The 22,782-nt window shown below is 55.3% G+C and overlaps 10 protein-coding genes across 10 annotated transcripts; 6 read left to right on the top strand and 4 right to left on the bottom strand.

The window, feature by feature from the left end:
• Nucleotides 1-2,368: 2,368 nt before the first annotated feature.
• On the top strand, nt 2,369-4,219 carry MFIFM68171_01425 (Transcription factor ste11; the record flags this gene model as incomplete). Its single annotated transcript, XM_071056847.1, has 3 exons — nt 2,369-2,611; nt 2,668-2,730; nt 2,801-4,219. The coding sequence occupies 3 exons, from the start codon at nt 2,369-2,371 to the stop codon at nt 4,217-4,219; spliced, it is 1,725 nt and encodes a 574-aa protein (XP_070912948.1).
• An 850-nt stretch (nt 4,220-5,069) lies between these two features.
• MFIFM68171_01424 (Transmembrane protein 32) lies at nt 5,070-5,562 on the top strand (the record flags this gene model as incomplete). Its single annotated transcript, XM_071056846.1, has 2 exons — nt 5,070-5,125; nt 5,184-5,562. The coding sequence occupies 2 exons, from the start codon at nt 5,070-5,072 to the stop codon at nt 5,560-5,562; spliced, it is 435 nt and encodes a 144-aa protein (XP_070912947.1).
• Nucleotides 5,563-6,720: 1,158 nt separating this feature from the next.
• On the top strand, nt 6,721-9,458 carry MFIFM68171_01423 (uncharacterized protein; the record flags this gene model as incomplete). The annotated part of the gene is made up of 3 exons (XM_071056845.1): nt 6,721-7,776; nt 7,842-8,277; nt 8,332-9,458. The coding sequence occupies 3 exons, from the start codon at nt 6,721-6,723 to the stop codon at nt 9,456-9,458; spliced, it is 2,619 nt and encodes an 872-aa protein (XP_070912946.1).
• Nucleotides 9,459-10,024: 566 nt separating this feature from the next.
• MFIFM68171_01422 (Extracellular membrane protein CFEM domain-containing protein) lies at nt 10,025-10,759 on the bottom strand (the record flags this gene model as incomplete). The annotated part of the gene is made up of 1 exon (XM_071056844.1): nt 10,025-10,759. The coding sequence occupies one exon, from the start codon at nt 10,757-10,759 to the stop codon at nt 10,025-10,027; it is 735 nt and encodes a 244-aa protein (XP_070912945.1).
• A 722-nt stretch (nt 10,760-11,481) lies between these two features.
• MFIFM68171_01421 (Assembly chaperone of rpl4) lies at nt 11,482-12,672 on the top strand (the record flags this gene model as incomplete). Its single annotated transcript, XM_071056843.1, has 1 exon — nt 11,482-12,672. The coding sequence occupies one exon, from the start codon at nt 11,482-11,484 to the stop codon at nt 12,670-12,672; it is 1,191 nt and encodes a 396-aa protein (XP_070912944.1).
• A 209-nt stretch (nt 12,673-12,881) lies between these two features.
• GIR2 lies at nt 12,882-13,632 on the bottom strand (the record flags this gene model as incomplete). The annotated part of the gene is made up of 2 exons (XM_071056842.1): nt 12,882-13,501; nt 13,566-13,632. 2 exons carry the CDS (start codon nt 13,630-13,632, stop codon nt 12,882-12,884), a joined length of 687 nt encoding a protein of 228 aa, XP_070912943.1.
• Nucleotides 13,633-13,958: 326 nt separating this feature from the next.
• puf6 (Pumilio y domain member 6) lies at nt 13,959-16,078 on the top strand (the record flags this gene model as incomplete). The annotated part of the gene is made up of 2 exons (XM_071056841.1): nt 13,959-14,235; nt 14,286-16,078. The coding sequence occupies 2 exons, from the start codon at nt 13,959-13,961 to the stop codon at nt 16,076-16,078; spliced, it is 2,070 nt and encodes a 689-aa protein (XP_070912942.1).
• An 889-nt stretch (nt 16,079-16,967) lies between these two features.
• On the top strand, nt 16,968-17,979 carry MFIFM68171_01418 (uncharacterized protein; the record flags this gene model as incomplete). Its single annotated transcript, XM_071056840.1, has 2 exons — nt 16,968-17,589; nt 17,651-17,979. 2 exons carry the CDS (start codon nt 16,968-16,970, stop codon nt 17,977-17,979), a joined length of 951 nt encoding a protein of 316 aa, XP_070912941.1.
• A 525-nt stretch (nt 17,980-18,504) lies between these two features.
• Nucleotides 18,505-19,155, bottom strand: MFIFM68171_01417 (DNA-directed RNA polymerase II polypeptide; the record flags this gene model as incomplete). Its single annotated transcript, XM_071056839.1, has 2 exons — nt 18,505-18,626; nt 18,834-19,155. 2 exons carry the CDS (start codon nt 19,153-19,155, stop codon nt 18,505-18,507), a joined length of 444 nt encoding a protein of 147 aa, XP_070912940.1.
• A 1,233-nt stretch (nt 19,156-20,388) lies between these two features.
• Nucleotides 20,389-22,237, bottom strand: CDC55 (protein phosphatase 2A regulatory subunit cdc55; the record flags this gene model as incomplete). Its single annotated transcript, XM_071056838.1, has 6 exons — nt 20,389-20,412; nt 20,483-21,066; nt 21,128-21,779; nt 21,886-21,983; nt 22,088-22,128; nt 22,194-22,237. 6 exons carry the CDS (start codon nt 22,235-22,237, stop codon nt 20,389-20,391), a joined length of 1,443 nt encoding a protein of 480 aa, XP_070912939.1.
• Nucleotides 22,238-22,782: the final 545 nt, after the last annotated feature.

Genomic DNA, 22,782 nt, shown 5'->3' with positions numbered 1-22,782 from the left:
CCACACAAATAGCATCACCTCCAGTTCGGTCCCCAACTCCAATACGCACATACAGCTGTCTGGAGATGCGTGGTGTTATCCTGCTACCAGAAGAATCTGGCATCTAGAAATATAAAGTGTGAGACGTTGCCCGGGGAATATCCAATCCGGGGGAGGTATTCCACACCACGAAGCCCCCGCCAGCCCGCACGAACTGTTGGTCTGGGCGCAATGAGACAGCTTCGGGCCAAGACGATACGCGAGATTGGGTTCCTCACCGTGAACTGCGAGACAGAAACGCTTTCTGGCCAAGAGAAAACAGCGGAAAACACTGCGATTGGCTCCCCGGAGGGGGGGGGGATGTGTGGGGTTGCTGGAAGCCTGCAGATTCAAGACATGGAAGAAGCATGCTTGTGAGGGCAGACCGCCGGGTACGTGGCGTGGTACTACACCGATAGATGGTTGGCTAAGGGTAGGTGTGTATATACGTATACCTAAGAGAGCCAGAAGGGTAAATGTAGATACCGTGTTGATTCCCTGAAATGGATAATAACAGTATGCCTTTTTAGCCAGCGAAGAACAGGACGATCGTTGGTCGCTAGCGTCTTCTCATCTTCCACTTGGTACGCGCCCTTGATAATACCAACGCCCGGCCCAAAGCTCGATTCAGCAGTAATTGTACAGAGCAAAGAGGCTAAGCATACTGGGATACCCATCTCCAGTTGCAAGATGGCCGTGGACTTGGTCTCTGAACGCACAGCCGGACCACTCAAAGAAGTGTTGGGAGCTGAGCCCGCCTTTCTGTGCCTTACTGCACGACTAATGTTCAAACAGTCGCGCACTAATGCGGCTACCCGAAGCAACGCACAGGACGCAAGGTCGTCCACCAGTTACGTGTGCGATGCAGCTTTAGCACGGCCATGAGTGGAAGAGGCGTGCTGCTGAACGCCTGACAGCTAAAGTTTGCTTGCCTCTCCTGCGCACGCGTAGGGCCGCAGCCATGTGTACGACGCAACAAGTCGATGAGAAGTAAGGATGGCAGCCATAGGGACAACTGAAAAGGGCCCATTCGGGTCACTGATCAAAGGAACGTAAGCCACCGCAATCTGGCAGTAGCGGGTGGTGACCGTTTCCGGGAGGTACCGAGCGCATTCCAGCGGCCCTCGGGTACCTCAATCAAGCAGCCTCACATTGCTCACAGGGATGTGTACCAACAGGACAAATTGACGAGTCCTCGTTGCCCTTCGAGAAGAAGTAGGTCCGGTTCTCTGCGTGAACATGTGGAGAAGCAGCACAATAAAAAGTGGCACAGAGGGAGTTCGGACGACACACCAAGGGGGTGGTGGTTGGGTTGCCCCCACGCTTCGAAGGGGCTCAACTGACTGCCCCGGGGATTGAGCACACTTATCATCCTTTTAAAGACAGCGGCTTGCTGCCTACGGCAGTGTAGGCCCTGCAGCAGGTCCCCAGGTCTTCTGAGCCGACCGAACACGGATGGATTGCCAACGGGTGAAGTGGGTTCCCCGGGGGTTGCCATCCAAAGTGCACTTTCGCACGCGGTTCCGGCAAGCTTCCGAATGCGTCAAGCCACTGGGCTCGTACGCAACACCGCAACAGCTTTGCTTGGCGCCAGGGCAATGATAAAGAGAATACAAATACAACTCCGGCACCCCTTCCTTTTTCCCTGGCCATCAATAATTTTTGCCTGAGACAAAGCCTGTCCGCCACGTTCATTGAGGCAGCAGAAGCAGAAACCATCAACCGACAGGCGCGCTAGAGTCCCATGCCCTACCATCGAAGAGGAGAAGACAAAGAAAAGGCTACACCGGCACAACATCACCCCACGAAACAGCACCAAAGTTGTGAAGGGTTGTCGGCCATCGCGAAGGCTGCCGGGGACGTCCGCGGAGAGAGACATCTTGCTGAGAAGAACGAGGTTGAAGAGACCCTGATCCAGAGTGCACGATCTTGCGTCGCGGACATACCGCGTCCTGTCGGACATAAGGAACAGGTTGTTCAAAAGGGTTCGTACCATCCATCGCATCCTGTCCATTTTGGCCAAGCGAACTCAGCCATCTCCTGACATTGCCAAGTGCACAATCCACAGCCAGGAAGTGCCCGTCTTTCCCTGAGAAGCACTGTTGCAAAGCTGGTCTCGCCAATCCGTTCCCGACAGCAGTCTCACGATCTTGCTCCCACTTGGCAGCTCACCCACGAACTGGAGACTGCCTTCGTATTCGGAGTATGTCGCTTCTGTCATAGTTAAAGAACTCACCAACTCCGAAAACGTAGGGGGCGACAGAAGGATCTGGAGCCGGCGAAATCAGTGAATTGGCTCGTTGCGCCCTTGGCCAACCATACGCAAAAGAACAAATTTCGCGAATTCAAAATGGACCGCACCACACCGCCGTCCCCTGCGCCGGTAAAAGCAGACGCGCTCCCAGCAGGTTTCAACGACTTGCTGCAACATAATGCGGCAGCATCTTATCCTCGCGAGACTGCAAACACCGAATCCGTCCACGCGGACTCACAGCCGATATCGAGATACGGGACACCGACCCCGCAAGCGCATCATCCTCAGGGGTTCGACACACCGATGGCATACCAACAACGCGGAGGCGGGGGGCAGCTCGTAAGACATTGTCGCATATTTTGGTCTTGGTTCGGGCGGCTAACGCGGACTTGCAGCCAAGTTATCACCAGCAGGCCATGTACCCACAGGACAACAGCCCTTATGGCCCAATTCCAGAAGTGAGTTAACCCAGGTTGCCGATGCTATCAGGTGAGCGGATACTGACACGATTTGTTGGAGGCGGCGCAGCCGTATAGTACCCCCGCAACCTCACCACCAACGCCGTCACATGGATTGGACATCATGGCCGCTCGAAGTGGGAGCATGGCCCGTAACGACATCGGTGCGAAGGTGTTGGCGCCACGAAGTGGCCGCATCGAGAAGGCGGCGCCAAAGAAGAAGAAGGAACGGGCGAAGCCGCCGAAGAACGTGCCGGTCCTCGACAAGCCCATGAGCGAGCTCACAAAGGGGTCGTCGATACCGGTTGCCGACATTGAACAATATGTGAACCGGTCGTCAGAGGTCCGCCAGCAGGAGGTCGAGATGGGCAAGAACCCTGGCAGGGTCAAGAGGCCCATGAATGCCTTCATGTTGTACCGAAAGGCATACCAGCAGCGCGCCAAGGAATGGGCGTCTCAGCACAACCACCAAGTCGTCTCCCGCGTCTGCGGCCTCAGCTGGCCACTGGAACCTGAGCATATCCGGCAGCAGTTCAAGTCGTGGGCTGATATGGAGCGCGACAACCACCAGAAGGCCCACCCCAACTACAAGTTCACCCCGTCCAAGCCACATAAACCGACCAAGTTTGATGAGAAGTTTGACAACCACAGCGACGGATCGGATCTGGAGGACTACGACTGGACCGGCAGGTCTGGGTCTCGGATGCGATCAGCCACGCATACTCCCCACGATGAGGCCGACTATCTCCACAGCCAGGCCGCCTACGCGGCAACCCATCCGCTCCCACACCAGCTGGTGGGAATGCACGGGTTGGGAATGATGCAGCAGAGGCCAGGGTTCGACTTCAGCCAGGGGAAGTCGATGGCTGCAGGGTACGACCATCGAGAGCTGCCGGGACAGTATTATGAGACACACATAGGCAACCCGCAGCAGAGGCACTTGCACTCCGGCATGGTTGAAGACGCTCTGATGCACAAGTCGTCATCTCCCAGCATGGTGTTTCAGCAGCTGCACGCCGGACAACACCTGCACTATGAGCTGGGCCAATTCCAGACTCACGGGCAGGGAGTCGAACAGTCGGCACAGTCGCAGCACCAGCACCAGCACCAGCACCAGCAGCCCCAACACCAGCAGCCCCAACACCAGCAGCCCCAACAGCACAATCCCCATGCTCCGCACTACGAGCATCGCATCGACCCTTCGCTGCTGCCGCATGAGGAAGCCTTGTTCGACAGCAGCAACTACAACAGCATACCGAACTTGTTCGACGGCGGACTTGGGGGTGCGCAGCAGGCCTGGCAGCCGACGCAGCTGGTAGGCAACGAGCCCGAAAACCAGTTCTCGCACGCCTTCTTGGGTCTCGATGAGACACTATCTCTCGAGCAGCATGCCCAATACTTAAGGGGTGCCGACGAGTGGCAGATCGAGCCCCTTCCGGACACGACCCAGTTCGACACGAGCTGGGCGGAACCGAAAGTAGAACCCTGAGCGGCTTTTGAACCGCAAGGGAACGACAAAGGACAGAAGACATTGTAAACGAATACCGGGGCAGGTTCCCGGCACACACAGTGTATGCGTACAATGTATTTTAGATGCCTCATTCGGAGACTCCATTGACAATGGCGTTGGCATTTTGAGAAAAGGAAGAGCCAGCCTGGGTGCTTTGGAGTTCGGGGGAAGGTGCGGGCGGTTCTTCCGGACAATGAGCGCCTCGGGATAAGGAAGGGGAAGCAAGCACATTAGGATACGGGATAGAGAAATACTTAGCTGACCAGACCACAGCAGCAATAGCTTTGGCCATGTGGAGCTCATGGCGTTTCCCCTTATTTCTCGGTTCTCTCGTCAGTCTTGTGGCTTCGAGGACTGCTAACAATGGCTTTGTGCGTCCTGACTCTGTGCGGAGATGGCCGAGTTCCGCCTGCCGTGGGGTAAGATAAAGACTCTAGGTCTCAGCGAAAACCGTTCCGTCACAGTCACTGGTTGTAGCGGGAAGCATTTCCGTGGAAGTTGTAGGACGGAATGGCATGAGGAGGGTGACCGTGAACAATGAAGGCCGGTCGGTTGGTTGGAGGTTAGGAAGCCCGCCCTTCCAGACAAGCAAGTGGGGCGATGGACTCTTTTGATTGGCTAATGCGTAGCCGAATAATGCGCGTTAAGTGAACTGACTATGCAACTTTCAGCATAACACATGCAATAAGTAGCTAGTCAATGTCCCATTAACGCGGGAGTGATCAAAGCTCCCGGTTTCCTATGCTGCACCAAATGGATCCGATTTGAGGCGTCATCATCACCAGGAGCACAAACACGCTGGGGACAAGACGCCTCGGCCTTTTGATCAATGACGTGGATATCCAAGACCATCACCGCGTTCGGCGGTTTGCTGCTTGCCCACGCGTGAGAACCCCCGCTCTGCTGCCAGGAGACGTAATGATGGATCTGACGAGACCCGTAGCTGCTACTCGGCGCATGAGCATTCTGCGCTGCAGTCCTTCCGAGTTTCCGCGGCAGCCACACTCACATCAACGCCATCTGTGGCCTCCTCGCTGCCACTGGATATTATAATCGAGACCATTGTCGCGACCTTCATCACTCTGGTGGGACTGGTGCTGGGAACCCGTCCTTTACGGCCACTCGAATGGCGTGTCTGGGCGGGCAAGATTGAGCGGGAGGGCGAGGAGGGCTTTACAGACAATGCCGGCGAGGTGAATAAGGACTACATGGGCAATCCGTTCAGCGTTCTGGAGTCCAGGCCAAACTTTGTGGACATTCGGAGACAGCGCAAGGAATTCGCCGAATGGGTGAAGAAAGGGGAGGCTCAGCAAGGGAGGTGATAGTCCTCCCGTTGCCGGGTTCATCACGATTCTGTACAAAAGCACCGAATACAAATGCGAGCTCGTTCTACCCGCCCGCGCCCGACCTGCGCTTTGCGGCTTCAAGGAATGTCAAGGAACCTACCAGTCAACTGGGTATCATACCCACGAGTAGGTCGCTCCTTCCCAGTGCGCCTCACCAGTGCTGGTGATGTTGCCTGCCCCGTGCTCGATTCACTGGCATGGGGTTGGCCACCTGAACGTTCCGAATACCTACCTTACTTTTTGCCTGTCTTCCCTTCCCTTCCCTCACGACCGCAACAACCTCAGACCAAGCTAGATTACGCGAAGGGTGCAGCTTCGCCGCACACATATATCAGCAGCTTTAGACCTTCTATCGGAGTACTTATCTCGTGAGACATGTCGAACCGCTTTATCTGTGCTTAACCGATAATTAATACGGCGGCCGTGATACTTAGACCCGAACAGACACCCCACCCAGCAACGATGCCGGCCCAGAGCAGTACTCGCAGCGTCTACTCAGCTGCATCTCATCTATTGTCTCCGCAGAGCCTAGACTCGTCCCAGGGCAGCACCCCTTCGCAATCGGTGTCCCCATCCCTCTACCCGTCGTCTCGGAACTCAGTTGATTCCACCTTCTCACCAGGCGCCTTAAACGATAGGCATGGCAATCTCTTTGCCATTCCTACCGAGCATGTAACACCAACATTAGGATCATTGTCAAGGCCCCTCCCTGGTTCGCCAAGTACTCACGTGGATCGTCCTTGCTCAGCGATACGCCGCAAGAAGTCCAGCATCAACAGGGGCAATGCCCCTTTCCCACCTTTCCCCCGACGTTCAACTTCTAACCCCGGATATCCGGAACGGGAAAGACACGCTTCCAGGCGCTCGAGGACGGCGGCTACCTCCCCTAAGCTTTCGGGCCCCGCTTCCGTACCACCGCCGTCCAACCGATTGGCGAGTCAGGTCCGCTCCGCGTCGAGATCGCCGTATGCGCGGACGATACCATCAAATCACCGCGACTCGCTTTCTAACGTCACGCCGTCGTTTGGTCATGTAGGAATAGGGATTTCAGGATTCGACGAGCGGGCGAGATTCGACTTTACGGACGATGAAAGGAGCGCTAGCCATGGCCAGGATATGCTGAACGAAGTCATCATGGCCCTCGACATGGACAAAGACGGAAAGGTCGGTTGTGCCTATTATAGCGCCATAGACGAGACCCTGTTCCTTGAGGAAGATGTAGCCATGGGCGGCATTGAGGCTGTAGACACTCTTCTGCTGCATGTTCAGCCCACGTCAATCATAATTCCGAAACGAGCACCTGGCAACTTAGTCGAGTTCCTTGAGCGGGATGCCCACCGGTTCGATGACGACGGAGACTCGCGCAGCGAGCAAGGGTCCTACGTTTTGCGTCACGTCGTCTCTGCCCAGTTTGATTACGATGCAGGGAAGGAAGCACTGGGAAAACTCGACCTCGAGCCGTTCAGGCCTGATCCTGTTCATGTTTTCTCGTCGGAAGAAGAGCCAGCCGAGTGTATTAGCTCTTCCAGTCACAACAGGCTCATGAGGTTGGCTGAGAGCATCAACCTGGATAGCTGTTTGTCCATAGGGTGCGTGGGCGCGGTACTCAATGACCTAGAACGTCGCAGGGCTGCCGAGCACCCAATGTCTGGCGAAGAGGCAAGCACAACACTCTGGGTGAGATCTATCAAGATGAATAGCTCTACCGATACTATGATAGTGAGCGCGGATTCATTGGTATCTCTCCAGATACTGCAGTCGGAGCTGCATCCAAACCCTCAGCTCCGATCTTCCAACAGTTCTGAACCCAAAGCCAAAGAGACTCTCTCGGTTTCTGGCCTCCTTCAGGCTCTAGCCAGCACGGCGCAGGGCAAAAAGAAGCTTCGACAGATGCTCCTTCGGCCTAGCACCAATCTAGATCTGATTCAGGAGCGGCAAAAGACCATCGGTGTTTTGCTGCGCACAGAAAACTGCGAGATTGTGAAAGGCATGCGAATGCAGCTAAGGAAACTCAAAAACACTAAGACCTTGCTGCTCCATGTGCGGAAGGGGGTGGATCGGGTACGAGGCGAATTATCCATCCGAATTGGAGACTGGAGGGCGTTGCTGAGGTTTGCAATGGTCTCTGCCCAGTTGAAGCAGGCGACGCACTCGTTGGCAGGGGGTTCAGGGATTGATATTATCTCCAAGGTAAGAACTAAATCTCAGAATGTCTGCTCTTTGCATGTCTCAAGACTGCCAGATTATTGATGCAGAAGCAGATATGTAACGAGATTGACGTACGACCCTTCCTGTACGTCGGCGAGATCATCATACGGACAATTGACTTCCAGCTATCCAAGGAGAGCGGCCGTACCGAGATCCTTCCAGGAGCAAGCGAATGTCTAGATGAGTTGAGAAAGGAATTCACTAACGTATGCCGTACTCTCCCCGACCTCAAACGCTCTGTGGTGCGAGATATTCCCAGAGCAGCAGTCGAACATGTTCACCACTGTACAGTCATGCCACAGCTGGGATTTCTTACCGCAGTCAGGCTCAATCCTAACACTAGGGAAGGAATGTACCATGGCCAAAATTGTCCCAACGACGAATGGATTATGTGCTTTTCCAGCGAAGGCATAGTGTATTACAAGAACCGGTTCATGTTAGACCTGGATTCCCAATACGGAGACTTGCCGTCTCGCATTGCCGGTGAGTAGCAGCATCAAAAGTATTCCCAACAAAACCGCAGCTAACTGAGAATAGATGAGGAGATTGAAGTAGTCATGGGCCTTGCGGCTGCAGTCCTGGAACACGAGGAGGCCATCCTCAGGGCGTCGGAGCTCTTTGGGGAACTCGACAGTCGGCTTGCGCTGGCACTGGCGGCAGAGAAGTACAACTGGGTGGCGCCTACCATGACATCCTCGAATGTGATCGACATCGCTGAGGGACGGCATCCACTTCAAGAGCTCTTGGTACCAGCATTCATTCCGAACGACTGCCATATGGCAGGTGGCTACGGTACCAGTGGCGTGGAGCAAGCCTCTATGTCGGTAGGCAATGACAGGAGGAGGACGAACCCCTCTATGCTGATCCTCACCGGTCCGAATAATTCTGGAAAGACCGTATATATGAAGCAAGTGGCCCTCATTGTCTACCTTGCACATATCGGAAGCTACGTCCCCGCCACGCGTGCCACAATTGGCATAACGGATCGCATACTGACGCGGATCGCCACGCGGGAGACGGTCGTCAACGACGAGAGCGCCTTTCTGGTGGACGTGAAGCAAGCGGCCTTCGCGATGAACTTTGCAACACGGCGCAGCCTGCTCCTCATCGATGAATTCGGCAAGGGCACGACGGCCGAAAGCGGGTCGGCGCTCTTTGCAGCCTACCTGGGTTATTTTCTGGATCTGAGTGCCGAACGGCCCAAGGTCCTGGCCGGAACGCATTTTCACGAAGTCTTTGAGAACGGCCTCATTAGACCCGGTCGAGAAGTGGCATTTGCGCACATGGACGTTCGGCTTGATGCGCAGGCCAGCGACGTGGAGGACCAGGTCACGTTTCTCTACCGGCTGCTACCGGGACGAGGCCCGTCCAGCTTGGGGGTCTTGTGTGCCGCGATGAATGATGTGCCGGGCGAGGTTATTGAGAGGGCTGAAGCCATTGTCGCTTTGCGGGACAGAAACGAGGATCTTGTGACGGCCTGCCTGGAGCTGGCCGAGGAGGATAGAGAAAGGTTGAGACAAGCGGAGCTGGTGGCGAGACGGTTTCTAGAGATGCAGGTCCCCATCACAGGCCGTGGGGAACAGGGTGATGGGTCCATTCGAAGCATTCTACAAGCAGTATTGGCCTCTGACGAGGGGGAGACGACGGTTCGTGACAAATTTTGATGTGGGCGCAACTTTTGAGACGGCATACTGTCCATCCTGTTTGTTACCAGTAGCTCCAAGGCACGGATATCCGTTTTGCTGTATATCTGCTTCAACATCAAAAACCATATGGGGAGGGGGCGTCTTTTCGAACCGTAGGAAGCGTCTCCCCATATCATAACTTTACTTATGCTGCAATACAAAACCTTACACCAAGGTTAAACAAGAATACTAAAAAGCAGAAAACTGCCATCTCGGTCATATTGCAACAATACACAAGCAAACTTGTGTGTTAAACTGAATAATCAACATGGGAAAAATAAAAATAAAAATAAAAATAAAAGGTTCGTTTCCAACGCAATACCCTATGTTGACGTGGCACTTGAGCGACATGGGCCGGATCTAGAAACCTTTGTTAGATTATCAATAATGGGGGTATATTGATGAATGATACAACACCAGCCAACCCATCCTCATGCCCCTGAATCAACACCTCTAGGACTCCTTTCATTAGAACTCATCCATCATCATTACTACATGCATCCCACCGTCTCATACCCGCAATGCCGCGCTCCCAACTTTGTCGGTCACCTCCAGACAATCATCGCAACGATCATGGTGAGCGCCAACAGAGATGAAAATACCCCGGTCTTGGACCCCGCAGAGCTTGGAACTGCAAACGGGTTGGTATCCCCGAAGGGTGGAGTCCCTGGCGGAGGGGAGGGACTGGCGGACGACGAGGGTTGAGTGGCCGCCGGCGGCGGAGGCGGCGGCGAGGCGGCGCTTGTGGTTGGAGCAGGGCGGTCCGCCGTTGACGTCGACCCTCCGTCGTCGTCTTGCTCCACAGCTGAAGTGCTTGACGGAGCGGTCTTTGCCGTCGTTGACGGGATTGTCGGCTTCGGCGTAGTTGTCGCTTTTGCTGTGGTGGAGGTGGGTTTGGGCGCCGCCGCCGTCGTCGTCGGACGCGGCAGTTTGGAGATGTAGCTGCTCGCCAGGCTCTCGGCGTATTCGAGCTTGGACCGGGGAATGTCTCTGCCGCGGTCCTCGCAGCCTTCCTCGATGGGCTCCAGGAAGAGATCCTCAAAGTCGACCAGGTCGGACTTGCAGTTGAAGTAGAGGCAGGTTATGACCGAGTCCAGCAGGAGGGACCGGGCCGCCCGACACATGCATCTCGCGTTGTTTGGTCTGCAGCCCGATGATCTGATGCAGTTCTGGACGCAGCTCGAGAATTGGAAGTCGGATGTTGACTGCACCTGACCAATGAAGGACAGGACCAGCGTCGCGCCAATGAGGACGAGCCGGATGTGGTTTGTGAAGACCATGATTGCGGTCGAGCGTGAGAAGTCGTCACCGGCGAGAAAGAGGTCCGGATGGCGAGGCTTCACAGATATTGAGCCTTGGGCCGAGTCGAGCGAGCAACCCGCTTATCAGAGGTGGGGAGGCCTCGAGGATACATACTTAAGGAGATATATTATTCAATCACATCGCGCCAGGCAGCGCATTGCCGTGCTCCCGAGGCGCCATGTCGGCAGCGCGATTGGGGAAACGCCGTGGTGGTGGCATTGGGGCATTCTGAAACACGACAGACCAGGGTCGTCACTGGATCAAGCCACCTTCAACAGGTCCTTAATTACGTGCTAGGCGGGTTGGCCAATGGAAGGGGAGATCTCGGGTATAGCAGACGGCTCAGCCGCATCAAAAGCGGCTATGGCAAGTTAAATTGTGATGCGGTGATTATCCGAATTGCGTATCGAAGAATACCGCCCTGCACAGTTAGACCTATTGATAGTTGTACGTGTAGAGCGGTTCGGGTACCATTGTACATTTACAAGGGGGCACGGGGGGCAATGGGGCAATGTGGCTGATCCCTGCGTGGCGATTGTTAGCGTTCCGTACCTTACCCATGGAGAAGGGGTTCGGGCGAAGCGGGGTGCTTTATCGATAACCTGCCAAAATTTCCAACAAGCTGTGGATTGGCCATACTCACCGATCACTCGGGAACCTCGAAATCGAGCCGGCCGCAACCCCTCCTCCCAGCAATACAATGGCGCCGACAAAACCTAAAAAGAAGTCACAAAAGGACAAGGTGAGGGACCGGGCTCGGGCCAAGACGGCATCTGCACAACACTCAAATGTCAACCCGAGAGAGCTTCTCGCCCAGGCGACTGCCTTACTTGAGGAAGGCGACCCCGAGACCGCAGCAAGGATAGCTAGCACCGCCTATGAACACATTGGGGAGCGGGGGAGGCAGGCTGGTGCGGCGCTATCGCTTCTGGGCCAGATACATGTTGAGCTAGGCGAGCTCGATAGCGCCCGCGGCTTCTTCGCTGCTGCCGTGAAGGTTGATGAGGATGGATCGCTTCCCGAAGACCTTGGTGGCGGGCCAGAAAAGTTCCTATGGCTCGCGCAACTCAGTGAACAAGGCGGCCATGACAGCGTCTCATGGTTCGAGCGCGGGGCGGCGGCCTTGCGCTCCCAGATCCAGACGCTCACCGAATCACTCGACTTGCGGCCTCTGACGCGCGACCAACAGGAAGTCGTCATCGCCGAGAAGCGGAAAAAGCTCGCCGACACACTCTGTGCCGTTGTGGAGGTCTACATGACAGATCTTAGCTGGGAGGAGGAAGCCGAACAACGGTGCGAGGCCCTCATCACCGAGGCTACCATGCTGGCCCCCGAGGTCGCAGAGACATGGCAAACTGTTGCCAATGTTCGCATTTCGCAGACAAGGACAGAAGAGGCGCAGGAAGCTCTAAAGAGAAGCCTGGCATTGTGGACCCATCTCGCTCCCGAGGATCCCGCCGTGCCACCTTTCCCCTCACGGGTTAGCCTGGTTAGACTGTTGATTGAGGTCGACATGGAGGAACAGGCTATGGAGGTTGCCGAACGGCTAATTGATGAGGACGACCAAAGCGTGGAGGTCTGGTATCTTGGCGGGTATGCCAGGTACAGGTTCGGTGAGAAGCTCAAGAATTCCGGTCAGCCTTCTGACCCTGAGAGCTGGAGAAGCAAATGGCGGTCGTCACGAAAATGGCTTGCTCAATGTTTGCGCATTTTCCAGGCGGAGGAGTATGAAGATGAGAGGTTAGGAGAACATGCGCGGGAATTGCTTGCATCCATGAAGCGCGAGCTTGGGGGGTCTCCAGAAGACGTCGAAGATGAGGATGTATGGGAAGATACTGATGATGACGATGAAGAGGGCGTTGGCGGCGACGAGGATACCGAGATGAAATGATAAAAAGTCTCCGGTCCTGTCTGCGACCGCCCCACGACAGGGAATGATCTCATGACCTCGGTATTTGCGGCATATCCAGGCGTTTCATAAGAAAATTTTGATCGGGGTTTAGAGGCATCGTGCGTATGTGCTAGGGAAAACGGCATGTGAACCCGTGTCTCTCGGCTGTGATGTGTGCCTCAACGCCCGGATTGGGCCGGCTGGCATGCTTAATTATCGCCAACTTTGAGCCGTTGTACATCTTCGGTGGGCACTCCATCTTCATCGGCTTCCTCCTGATCAGCAGCAGCCAGACCCTGCTGCCATAACTGCTTCCCCGTGAGCTTCGCCGGCTCCTTTATCCTTGCTTTCTTCAACTCTGCAGCTCTCTCCTCCTCTTCTCTGATCCGAGCCTCCTCCATCTCCTTCAGGAATGACTCGCGCCACTTCAAAAAAGTCTCGCGGTTGACGGGAGTACCGTGGAACTTCTTGTTCTCCTCACGTTCGGCAGCAAGAACTTCCTCTTCGTGGGCCCTGGCAGCGGCCTCTCTGCGTTCTACCACCAGCTGTTCGGCAGCTTCTTTCAGGGCTGATACTAGAGTAAATACCATGGCCATGCCGAGGTTCTCGTCAATAGTGGCCTCCAGGTCTCGTAGGAGATGTTCTTTGTCGTCGGTAACGTTCAAGTACTGATGAGGAGTTGCGTTGGGGGGTGTGGAGAGTTCTAGCATTGGCGCCTTGTCTGGATAATCCTCGGGATACCGCACGGTAAGAAGCATTACGGGCGGTTCGGCGTCGTCATCAGGGATATCTAGGGTGATGGATATCCTGTACTCGCTCTCTGATATATCTATAGCAACGGGAGACCCGGTTAGCCTATGGCCAACGCATCTGCGAAAGGGAGTCGACTTCACCTGTGATTTCCTCGGGAAAAATGGAGTCGAGAACCTCGCGCTCCTCGATTTGCTCTTCGCGTCCCATTTTGGGCTCGTTGCAACAAATATTGGACTTTTTGAACCATCAAAAGGAGGTTTGCTTCGCGGGGCTTTCAGGACTTTGAACCAACCCAGGACCCAAGTTGAATGCAAGACTGAGGGGCAGGCCTTGGCAGTCTTTGGTGGGGTGTGCCGGGCCCCCTGTTAGCGCAGTTCCTCTCTTACCGCCCGGCAGAAGCAGGGATCTCGTCCAAAGAGCTTCAAAAAAATTCAATTGACAGAGGCGCTGAGCCTCCATCACAAGTCCGCTTCAATACCGATCGCCCAGCATCTGTCTTACGCTTTGGTGCGCACCGTAGAGAAATTCCTACAATGGCGCACAAAACATCAGCGCCTGTTGCGGTCTCGAAAAGAAAGGCATCTGCGAGCGACAGACACAACGGCGACAATCGGGCTAAGAAGGCGAGGATAACAACTGGGCCTAAACACCAGAAATTCGATGATGAGGAGGGCCTAGCATCGGATGATGATAGCAGCGGGTTCTCAGACTCAGGCGATGGTGGCGCCGAACTGAAACATGCGAAGCCTGCTCGGGCGCCAGGCAAGTCTAAGGAGCAATTCAAGACGCCCGGGAAGACGACTGAGCGAGGTTCGTCTCCGTTAAACAGTTCTGAGTCCCCTGCTCTAACGTTATTCCAGCCCAGAGCTCCCGAGAGACCCACGCAAAGCAGAAACAGCTAGCTCAAGAACGCAAGGCCGCGAAGCCCTTGGCCGACGAGGTGCACCGGACGAAGAAGTTATGGGAGCAGCTGCGCAGGAAATCTCACGTGCCCAAGGAGCAGCGCCAGCAGCTCGTAAACGAACTGTACAGCATAATAACTGGGCGCATCAAAGACTTTGTTTTGAAGCATGATGCTGTCCGCGCGGTTCAGACTGCCATCAAGTACTCGACTCCGGACCAGCGAAAGCAAATAGCGAAGGAACTCCAGGGCACCTACGCCCAGCTCGCCGAAAGCAGATATGCCAAGTTCCTGATTGGGAAGCTTCTGACTCAAAACGACGAGGAGATCAGGGATATGATCGTCCCTGAATTCTATGGAAAGGTGCGGAAACTCATCAATCACCCGGAGGCTTCGTGGATCCTGGACGACATCTACCGTGGAGCGGCTACAAAAGAACAAAAGGCACATATGCTTCGGGAGTGGTTTGGGCCCGAGTTTGCCCTCTTCAAGCCGGGGAGCGGCGAGATCACGGGCGATCTGAGCAAGATCCTTGCCGAGGAACCCAGCAAGCGAGCGACGGTGCTCAAGTACCTTTTTGACATGACCAACGGCCTCATCCAGAAGAAGATGACGGGCTTCACGATGCTCCACGACGCCATGCTGCAATACTTCCTTAACCTCAAGCCCGAAAGCGAGGAGCTCAAGGAGTTTGTCGAGGTTGTCAAAGAGGACGACAACGGTGACTTGCTGAAAAATATGGCTTTCACTAGATCTGGTGCGCGGCTCGTCTGCTTGCTGCTGGCTTCGGGAACGGCAAAGGACCGCAAGCAGATCATCAAGACCTTCAAAGACACATTCCAACTGATGTGCGGCGATCCGCACGCTCACATGGTCATTCTTGCCGCCTACGACGTTATTGACGATACCGTGTTGACATCCAAGACGATTTTCCCGGAGATCTTTGGGAAGAACGAGGAGAAAGATATCGAGAACATCATCTTCTTGGCCAATGACCTGAATGCGCGCATCACGGCTTGCTATCTCTTCGAGGGGCCATCCAAGGCTCTATTCCCGGCCAGTCATGCATACGACTTGGAGTTGCTGGCCGAGATTCACGAGATGCGCAAGAAGACGAGCAAGAAAGATCCCGAGGTCCGACGCAAGGAATTGGTGGCAGCAATGTCCCCCCAGTTGCTTGCGGCGGTCACGGCGTCTCCCAAAGACCTCGTAGCGACTTCGTTTGGCTGCCAGTTTGTCACCGACGTCTTGCTGTCGGCGACGGGAGACAAGACCGCAGCGTTGGAGGCCGTGGCCTCGACAGCTGCTGGTAACCCGACGCCGGGGGTTTCGGAGGACGTCGACCCGCTCTATCCGCCTCCTCCGCATGTTTCTCTGACCCCGCATGGGGGCAAGATGTTCAAGACGCTGATTGCCGGAGGGAGGTTTGATAGGGCAGCGGGCACGGTAAAGAGGGTAGACCCCCCGCTCAATTTTGCCGACATTCTCTACCCCGTTATCAAGGAGCATATCGTACAGTGGGCGACTGGGCCGAGCTCTTTCACCGTGCTAGGGTTGCTCGAGGCGCCCGGCTTCTCTTCGCAAAAGGAGTTGCTCAAGACTCTCCGCTCGAACAGGAAGACGCTCGAGACGGCGGCGACTGGCGATTCGATAGGCAAGGCCGACAAAGCAGATGCTAAGAAAGCAAAGTCAAACGGCAAGACTGGAGGGAACCAAGGGGCAAAGCTCTTGCTCGAGAAGTTGAAGGCCTAGAAATACCAACGGGTGGACAAGGGCACGGTTTGGACAACCTTAAGGAGCGAGGATGGGGACACGGCTGCATTTTGTGGAATCCGAGCGTGCAAACTACCGCGTTCTCGTGATACTCGAATGCCCTTTTGGCACTGGCGGTAGGAGAACAATAAGTAGGGCTCGAAGTCCGGTGCTTTGCTTGGCCTGTTGCTTGCGACCAAGACACCACAGTGTGTTAGTCGCTTACCCTACTTTGGGCGACTACGATTCTTGGCTTGTCCGTCCGAATATCTCTTGTATTCTACTGCATAGTGGATCATCCAGCCGATTATCAGCCTCCAGAAGAGGGCCGGCACGGCATCTGTCTGTGCAACATGCGCCTGAAATTATCGGCCGTAGCTGTGAGAGGGATAGGAGAGGGGGTTGTGAAGACGCTGAGAAGCGGAGTTCGAGATAAAATGAGTTGGCAAGGTTGGACAGACAGGGCAAGAAGCACCAGCCCCACCCTTGAGAGTACATTGTGGTCAAGGCCGTGCCTTCTATCTGTATTATCTGAGCACAACACGCTTCGTTGCACTTGCACAAAAACTGGACCATGACCTGCGAGGCTGGACCTCTCTCTTTCTTCTCTCGGATCCCGAACGAGTCCATCAAGTTCGCTTACTGCGAAGAGGCTGGCTGTGATCTCGGCTGCGAGTGGCGTTGCTGCTCATCCTACATTCGATTTCCGGGCTTGGACCATCTTCTTTTCCTCAATCGTCTCATCGCTTTGGCGATTCCACAGATCTTCCATGATCCTAGCGCGCAAATTACCGGAATCTCCGAGTCAGCGGTGGAGTGTTATCAGAGACTGTGGAGCAAGGCTTGACAGGCCTTGGATCCCACCATGGCTTCTCCGCTAGACACGTCCATGGACACGACATCCCGAGTATGTGAGACCGAGAGCGGCTATCTCTGGTATATCTGTACCTGGACACACCCCGACTATAGCGGTTGCTGCCGAGTTGACCCCTGCAAGCGGAATCCTGTCGGCTGCCCCTCGTATGCGCGCGGCGTCCCAGTGACAAGCAGCATTGACACCACTCCGGCCTCCTCGACAAGAACAACAACAGTAGTAGACACGGTAGTCGAGACATCTTCGACTCTGGCTGCCACAGCAACCGCCACGGTGCCTGTCCCGCCGGAAACCTCGTCAGCGCCGGGTCTAGGCGCAGACATACAGCGGTCGGCTGCCTTGTCTGGACCATCGGCCGTCGGCGACAGCAGCAGCAATGGCATGACCCTCTCAGTTAGCGCCCTGGTCGGGATTGTGGTTGGCTGCGCCATGGTCGCCATCTTCATGGCCCTCGCGGCAGGTATGTGGTGGGGACGGCGTCGGCGGGAAAAGGACGAGAAGTACGAAAAGTACGAGCATGCAGAGCGGCTTGCCTCGTCGAGAGGTCTCGACGTGGAACACATGACCCCTGGGCTGGGCTCAGTTTTCAACCCCACAGCTCAGAATGGACCAGGCAGCATTTTCGACCGGGCAGAAGGTATGACGGCCGCGAGAAAGATGTCATATCGGGAACCCTGGCTAATCCTTGTCCATCGCAGGGCGCATGTCCAAAGGGGAAAGCCTTCCAGGGTTCACTCCCGTACCCTGTGGTGGTCACTCGAGCCACCTCGTCAGCCATCTCTCATCAGGTAGCTCTATTGGAGCGGGCCTCCCGTCAAGCCCTTCAGAGTTGGACTCAACTCCAATCCATGGAGATTCGGCGAGGCTGTCAGCGCCGCAAACGGGAGCAGCCGAACTTGAGTCTCACCCCGTCGCCCAGGACGAGACGATACCCGAACCACGGGCTACTTTAAACTCCACCCAGGAAGAACGAAATGCCGGCACGTATGCAAATAGCTGGACAATGTTTCAGGATGTACAGTTGTGAAGACGTCGGTGATGTATCTTGATAGAAAATGGGGTTGTGGACGAGAATGGCCTGGAACATGTAATACCATAGGCAGATATGTGTAGATTGGGAACATTATCTCGGGTTTAGCAGCCCATAGTTATCGATGCCTATGAGGGCAAGGGTCTATGAAAGCAAGGGTGAACTGAAAGACAATGGAAATCCATCTTTCTAGTTGAGTCCATTCTGAACGAAGACAGCAGGAAGAGTGTCTGGGGTATAGCAGTAAACGAAAGAGAGAAGACGAACCAAGATACTCTCACACCGTCGTGACGCCGTGCCATGCATTGTTGTTTTTCTGCCACGCTGAACCACTGTGGGGGGCGGTCGGTTGCGTGCATGCACATCCCGTTCCCGCCCACTGGATTCTGCCAGTGCAAGTCCTTGATCAACCGTGATGGCCTCCAACCGAAGGAAAAAAAAAAGAAATAAATAAATAAAGTAATCACCATGCGCCTGCCCCCGCCGCCTTATACCCAGAAGAATCCGCGATACAACGATACCTCAGGTGCTCATGAGTTTGGCCATCTCGTCCAGCAGCTCCTGTAGGTCCTCGTCGCTAATCTTGTCGGCCAACGAGGGAATCAACGTCTTGCATTCGTCGGCGGTGTCGCAGCAGAGGGAGCCTATTAATAACCAGATATCAGCGTCTCTCTCTCTCTCTCTCTCTCTCTCTCTCTCTCTCTCTCTCTCTCTCTTTTTTTTTTTTTTTTTTTGGCTCCCCCCTCTTTCCCCCTCCTTTTTCCCCCGGTTTTCTTCAAACTAACCCCCAAGCATGAAGGAAAAAGGGAGAAGAAATAAGTATATAAAAAATAAATAAAATGAAACCCTACCAATCTGCGCCCTCTCAAACTTAGTCAGCTCCCCCGCGTGCGCGCTCAGCAGCCGCTCGACGGCCTCGACGTTCTCCTTCTGCTTGAAGCGCGCGAACGCGTCCAGGTAGTCGAGCGTCTTGTTGAGCACGTCGGTCTCGTTGCGGTCCTTGCGGTCCTTGCGCCGCTTCGTCATGAGCGCGTTGATGACCAGCGACGCCTCCGACAGCGTCAGCGTGTCCACGTCCTCGAACTCGCCCAGCTTGAGCACCGCCGACGCCTCCTCCTCGCCCGGCGGCGGCGGCTTCGCGCGCGACGTCGGCGCGTGGCGTTGGTCCGACATCTTTTTCTTTTATTTTCGTTTCTTTCTCTTGGTGGCCGCCTACTTTTCCTTTTTCTCCCCTAGCTAAGCCGTCAGACAGACGGACGGACGGACGGACGGACGGACAGTCGGTCGGTCGGCCAGTCGTTCTGTCGGTTTGGGTGCGTGGGTGCAAATGGTGGGAGAGAGGATCTCCGGCGATGTTAGGTAGGTGTTCCGAGTATTTGATAGTCGCGTGACAGGATAAAACAAACGGGTTTCGCTTGCCAACTGTGTTGCTTGGATATTATAGGCGGTAACAAATTGGTCGAGTCGTTTGTACAGGCTTATCTGCTGTCTGAGCCGGTTATGGTTTGGGTGGACAGAGAGTCGCTTGTGATGCCGCTAGCAGCCGTCTTTTGTTGTCGTCACAGTGCGAGATGCAAGACTGTGGGCCTTTGGTGCCTTCGGGCTGCCAAATTCAGTTAAGCACCCAAGGTGCGGGGATCATCCGCGTCCCTTGCTTGCGGGGCTATTGCGGCTCATCGAGGCAAGCAAGGGGAGAGCTCCCAAAGCTACACTACACTATACACACTTGGGTAACAAGCCTCAAACCAGGCGCCAAGTCCGCTCAGCTGCAGATCAACCATGCACCTCAGTACGTCGAAGTTCTACAAGATCCGTGGTTACAAACAAGCATCAGAAACGCCAAAAAGGCATTCCAAGACGCACGCCGTCTACGCAATCACCATTTTGGCACAGTGATGGCGTGCAAGCCAAATCTCTCGCATTGCGACCTCCCTGGCGCTCAGGAAAATGCATGCTACCTCTAGCCTGTCTTTCGCTGCCTTGCCCTTGCGCAAGCTACGCCGTATGAGACAACGTCTACTACTTAGGTACTAATGCCAGGTCTTGTCCAGATACAACCGCTTCCGGCCAAACCCAGTCTGCCTCCCCAATGCATTTGGTCTACCGCACTGCCAGTCTCCCCTCGCCCCTCCCATGATTTGCTTGTTACTCATCGGCCCCGGCCAACCCCCTCCCCCCGACGTTCGCACAATGCCTGCTCTATCGCTGTTTTGAGGGCCGTTGCCACCATGACGGAGACCTAAAAGACAGCCCCCGAGCAACTTTGTGTCACAACATCGCACGTAGCTGACCGCCGCGGCGTCTAAACGAGCCCATCTTTAACCCTGGCAGCCCGTTTACTCGGTAAGGAACACCTCGCATGGGAGTCACCACTGGGTCCCCTATGAGATCCATCCCGCATTGTCTCTACAACGCGGAGAAGACGAAGAGCTAGGCAGTGAGTTAGCATGTGGAAGCTTCCGGGTTGGGCCACTATTATCGGTATGGGGCGCCCTCTTACATTATTCGTTGCCGCAATTGCAATGCTGTCTTCGAAGGGATGCCAGCTCATGTGGAGAATCTTCTTGTTGAAGTCAATCTGATCCGCGTCCGTCTCCTTGCGCATCCTCTGAGCCTGGCCGGGCGCGGCTGGGCTCCCGGCCCGCGAGCCGCCCTTCTTGCCGTTCGCTGTCGGGCTCGTTGATGAGTTGATGGGCGTTGGCACGCCCACCTTCTTCGCCTTGAAGGCCGATTTGTCCGCCTGCAACACCACCTCGACTTCCTTTTCTGGATCAGACGGGTAGATCATGAAATTGTTGTTGTAGCTTCCCGTCATGACGTTCTTGCCATCCCCAGAGAAGACAACCTCAAACTTGTCAAAGATGCTGTCGTTTTCGTACGTGTCGCATAGCCTCGGCCTGAGGTGCTCATGGATCGGAATCGTCTTGACCGGCTGCCTTTCCATGTTCACATCCCAAATCTTGACCGTCAGGTAGTCGCGCGAGAGGATATATCTGCCATCGTACGAGAAGCGAACATCTGAGATAGACGAGATGATCTCGGAGAAGAAGGATCTCGAAGCGGGATCCTCCTCCTGCTCAAACACTGCTTCGAGTTAGCTGCTAGTTAAAGGTGTGTGATGGGCAGCGCTTGGCAAGACACCTACACTTGGCATGTTGATCGCACAGGGCGCTCTCGCGCATGTCGGCTAGCTTGATGGTACCCTTGGAGCTGGCATACATGAACCAGTTGCAGCTCAAGGGGTGGAACTCGGCTGCCGTGATCACCTCTGTCAGCTCCTCCATATTCGCCGGCTTGATATCCACAATGTTGAAGCTCTGGTCTTGGATGTTGAGGTTCCACAGGTTGATACGCAAGTCGTCACTGCTGATAAAGGTCTCCCCGTCACTGTTTACCGAAATGCTGTTGATGTGGTATGCGTGAGCGTTGGCATACGTCCGCCTGGGGACAGCGGCAACGACAGTGTCGTGGTGGGTGAGCCGGGGCAGCTTCAGGTCGCTCGCGTTGCGAAACTGAATGTTTGGCATGGGGCGTGGCGCGCCACCCCCACCAGCTATATTTGCCGGCGTCAGGTCGTGTGAGAGATTATTCTCGGCCACGACCTTGAGCGACTTTTCAAACACCTTCCATAGCTTGATCGTTTTGTCGTTCGTCGACAAAAGATAGTGCGAAGCGTTCTGCCTCCGGCACCACTTGATCTTGTTGATCTTTTCCTCGATCTCCAGCGACTTGAGATAGTCGAACTCGGGCTCGTGCGACTGGAACTCGGTGTGGAATTTATATTCGCAAGTCTTTTTCTGTCCCGAGTGTGAGCAAAGAGAGGGGTTGGGAGGGGTTGAGGACAGAGGAGGGGTCCGGGAGGGGAGTGGAGGAAAGTTGGGCATGGATCTCAGCTAGACTCACTGTCTCGTTGCGCTCGAACAGAACGACACGTCCGCCCTTGTCACCCGTCGCTAAATAGTTGCCCGTGTGGTCAAACTCCACCGTGGAGATGATATCGGCTATCGGGGCCTACAGTTAGCAAAGCCCATAGCAGAACCCAAGAAAGCCGCACGACCTCATAGGATACTAGGAGCATCCCCGGATCCGGGTTATCCCTCCATACCTTCTGTGATATCCTCGACATCCCCTTTATCACCAAAGCACCTGCGACCCAATGTTTAGCATGACGGGCCCCAAAGAGAGCGGGCTATGGACGAGAGAGGGCTTACTGGGTGAACTTCCATGTCGGCACATTTGCTTCTGTGTCCACCATCTTTACGATTGGGAGACGAGGGCGACGAGGTGCCCCGCTCTGCTACCAACTGCTGCCGAGAGATGAGGGGCGTGGTGGGAGGTGACCGGACGAGCGGGCAACGCGGGGAGGTTAAGATCCGGGGGTGTGAAGAAGGGCTCCCCGCGGTTCGGTGGCACGCGGGATGAAGGCGGGGTTCGACAGCTGGACCGGGCTTCTGGGAGCTGGGCGAGGCTTGCACGATACAGAGGCAGGGGTTTCGGGTGTGGCAGAGACTGAGACTGGATTGGGGACGCTTAGTGGTTTGAACTCGCAGCGTTTGAGTCGGCGGAGGGGGGAGCGGGTAAGGTGCTGTGCCGCCGGGGAAGTATAGACATACGTACGTTCGGCAGCGACAGGAAAAAGGAAGACAAAAAAGAGGTTCTTGTTCCCGACCTTGGCAGGCTTCTTACTCGGGATATGCAAGTGCGCGTGGGGCGTGTCGTCTAGAGTGGGACGCACACCGACCGTGGCTAACTGCTGGAGTCGCTAAAAAGGGCCCGTGGTTGTTGTTTGCGAACAGGTCA

The sequence above is a fragment of the Madurella fahalii genome, assembly GCF_045866475.1.
Source record: "Madurella fahalii IFM 68171 DNA, scaffold_1, whole genome shotgun sequence".
Classification (NCBI taxonomy): Eukaryota; Fungi; Ascomycota; class Sordariomycetes; order Sordariales; genus Madurella; species Madurella fahalii.
This window is presented reverse-complemented; position numbering and strand designations above follow the sequence as displayed.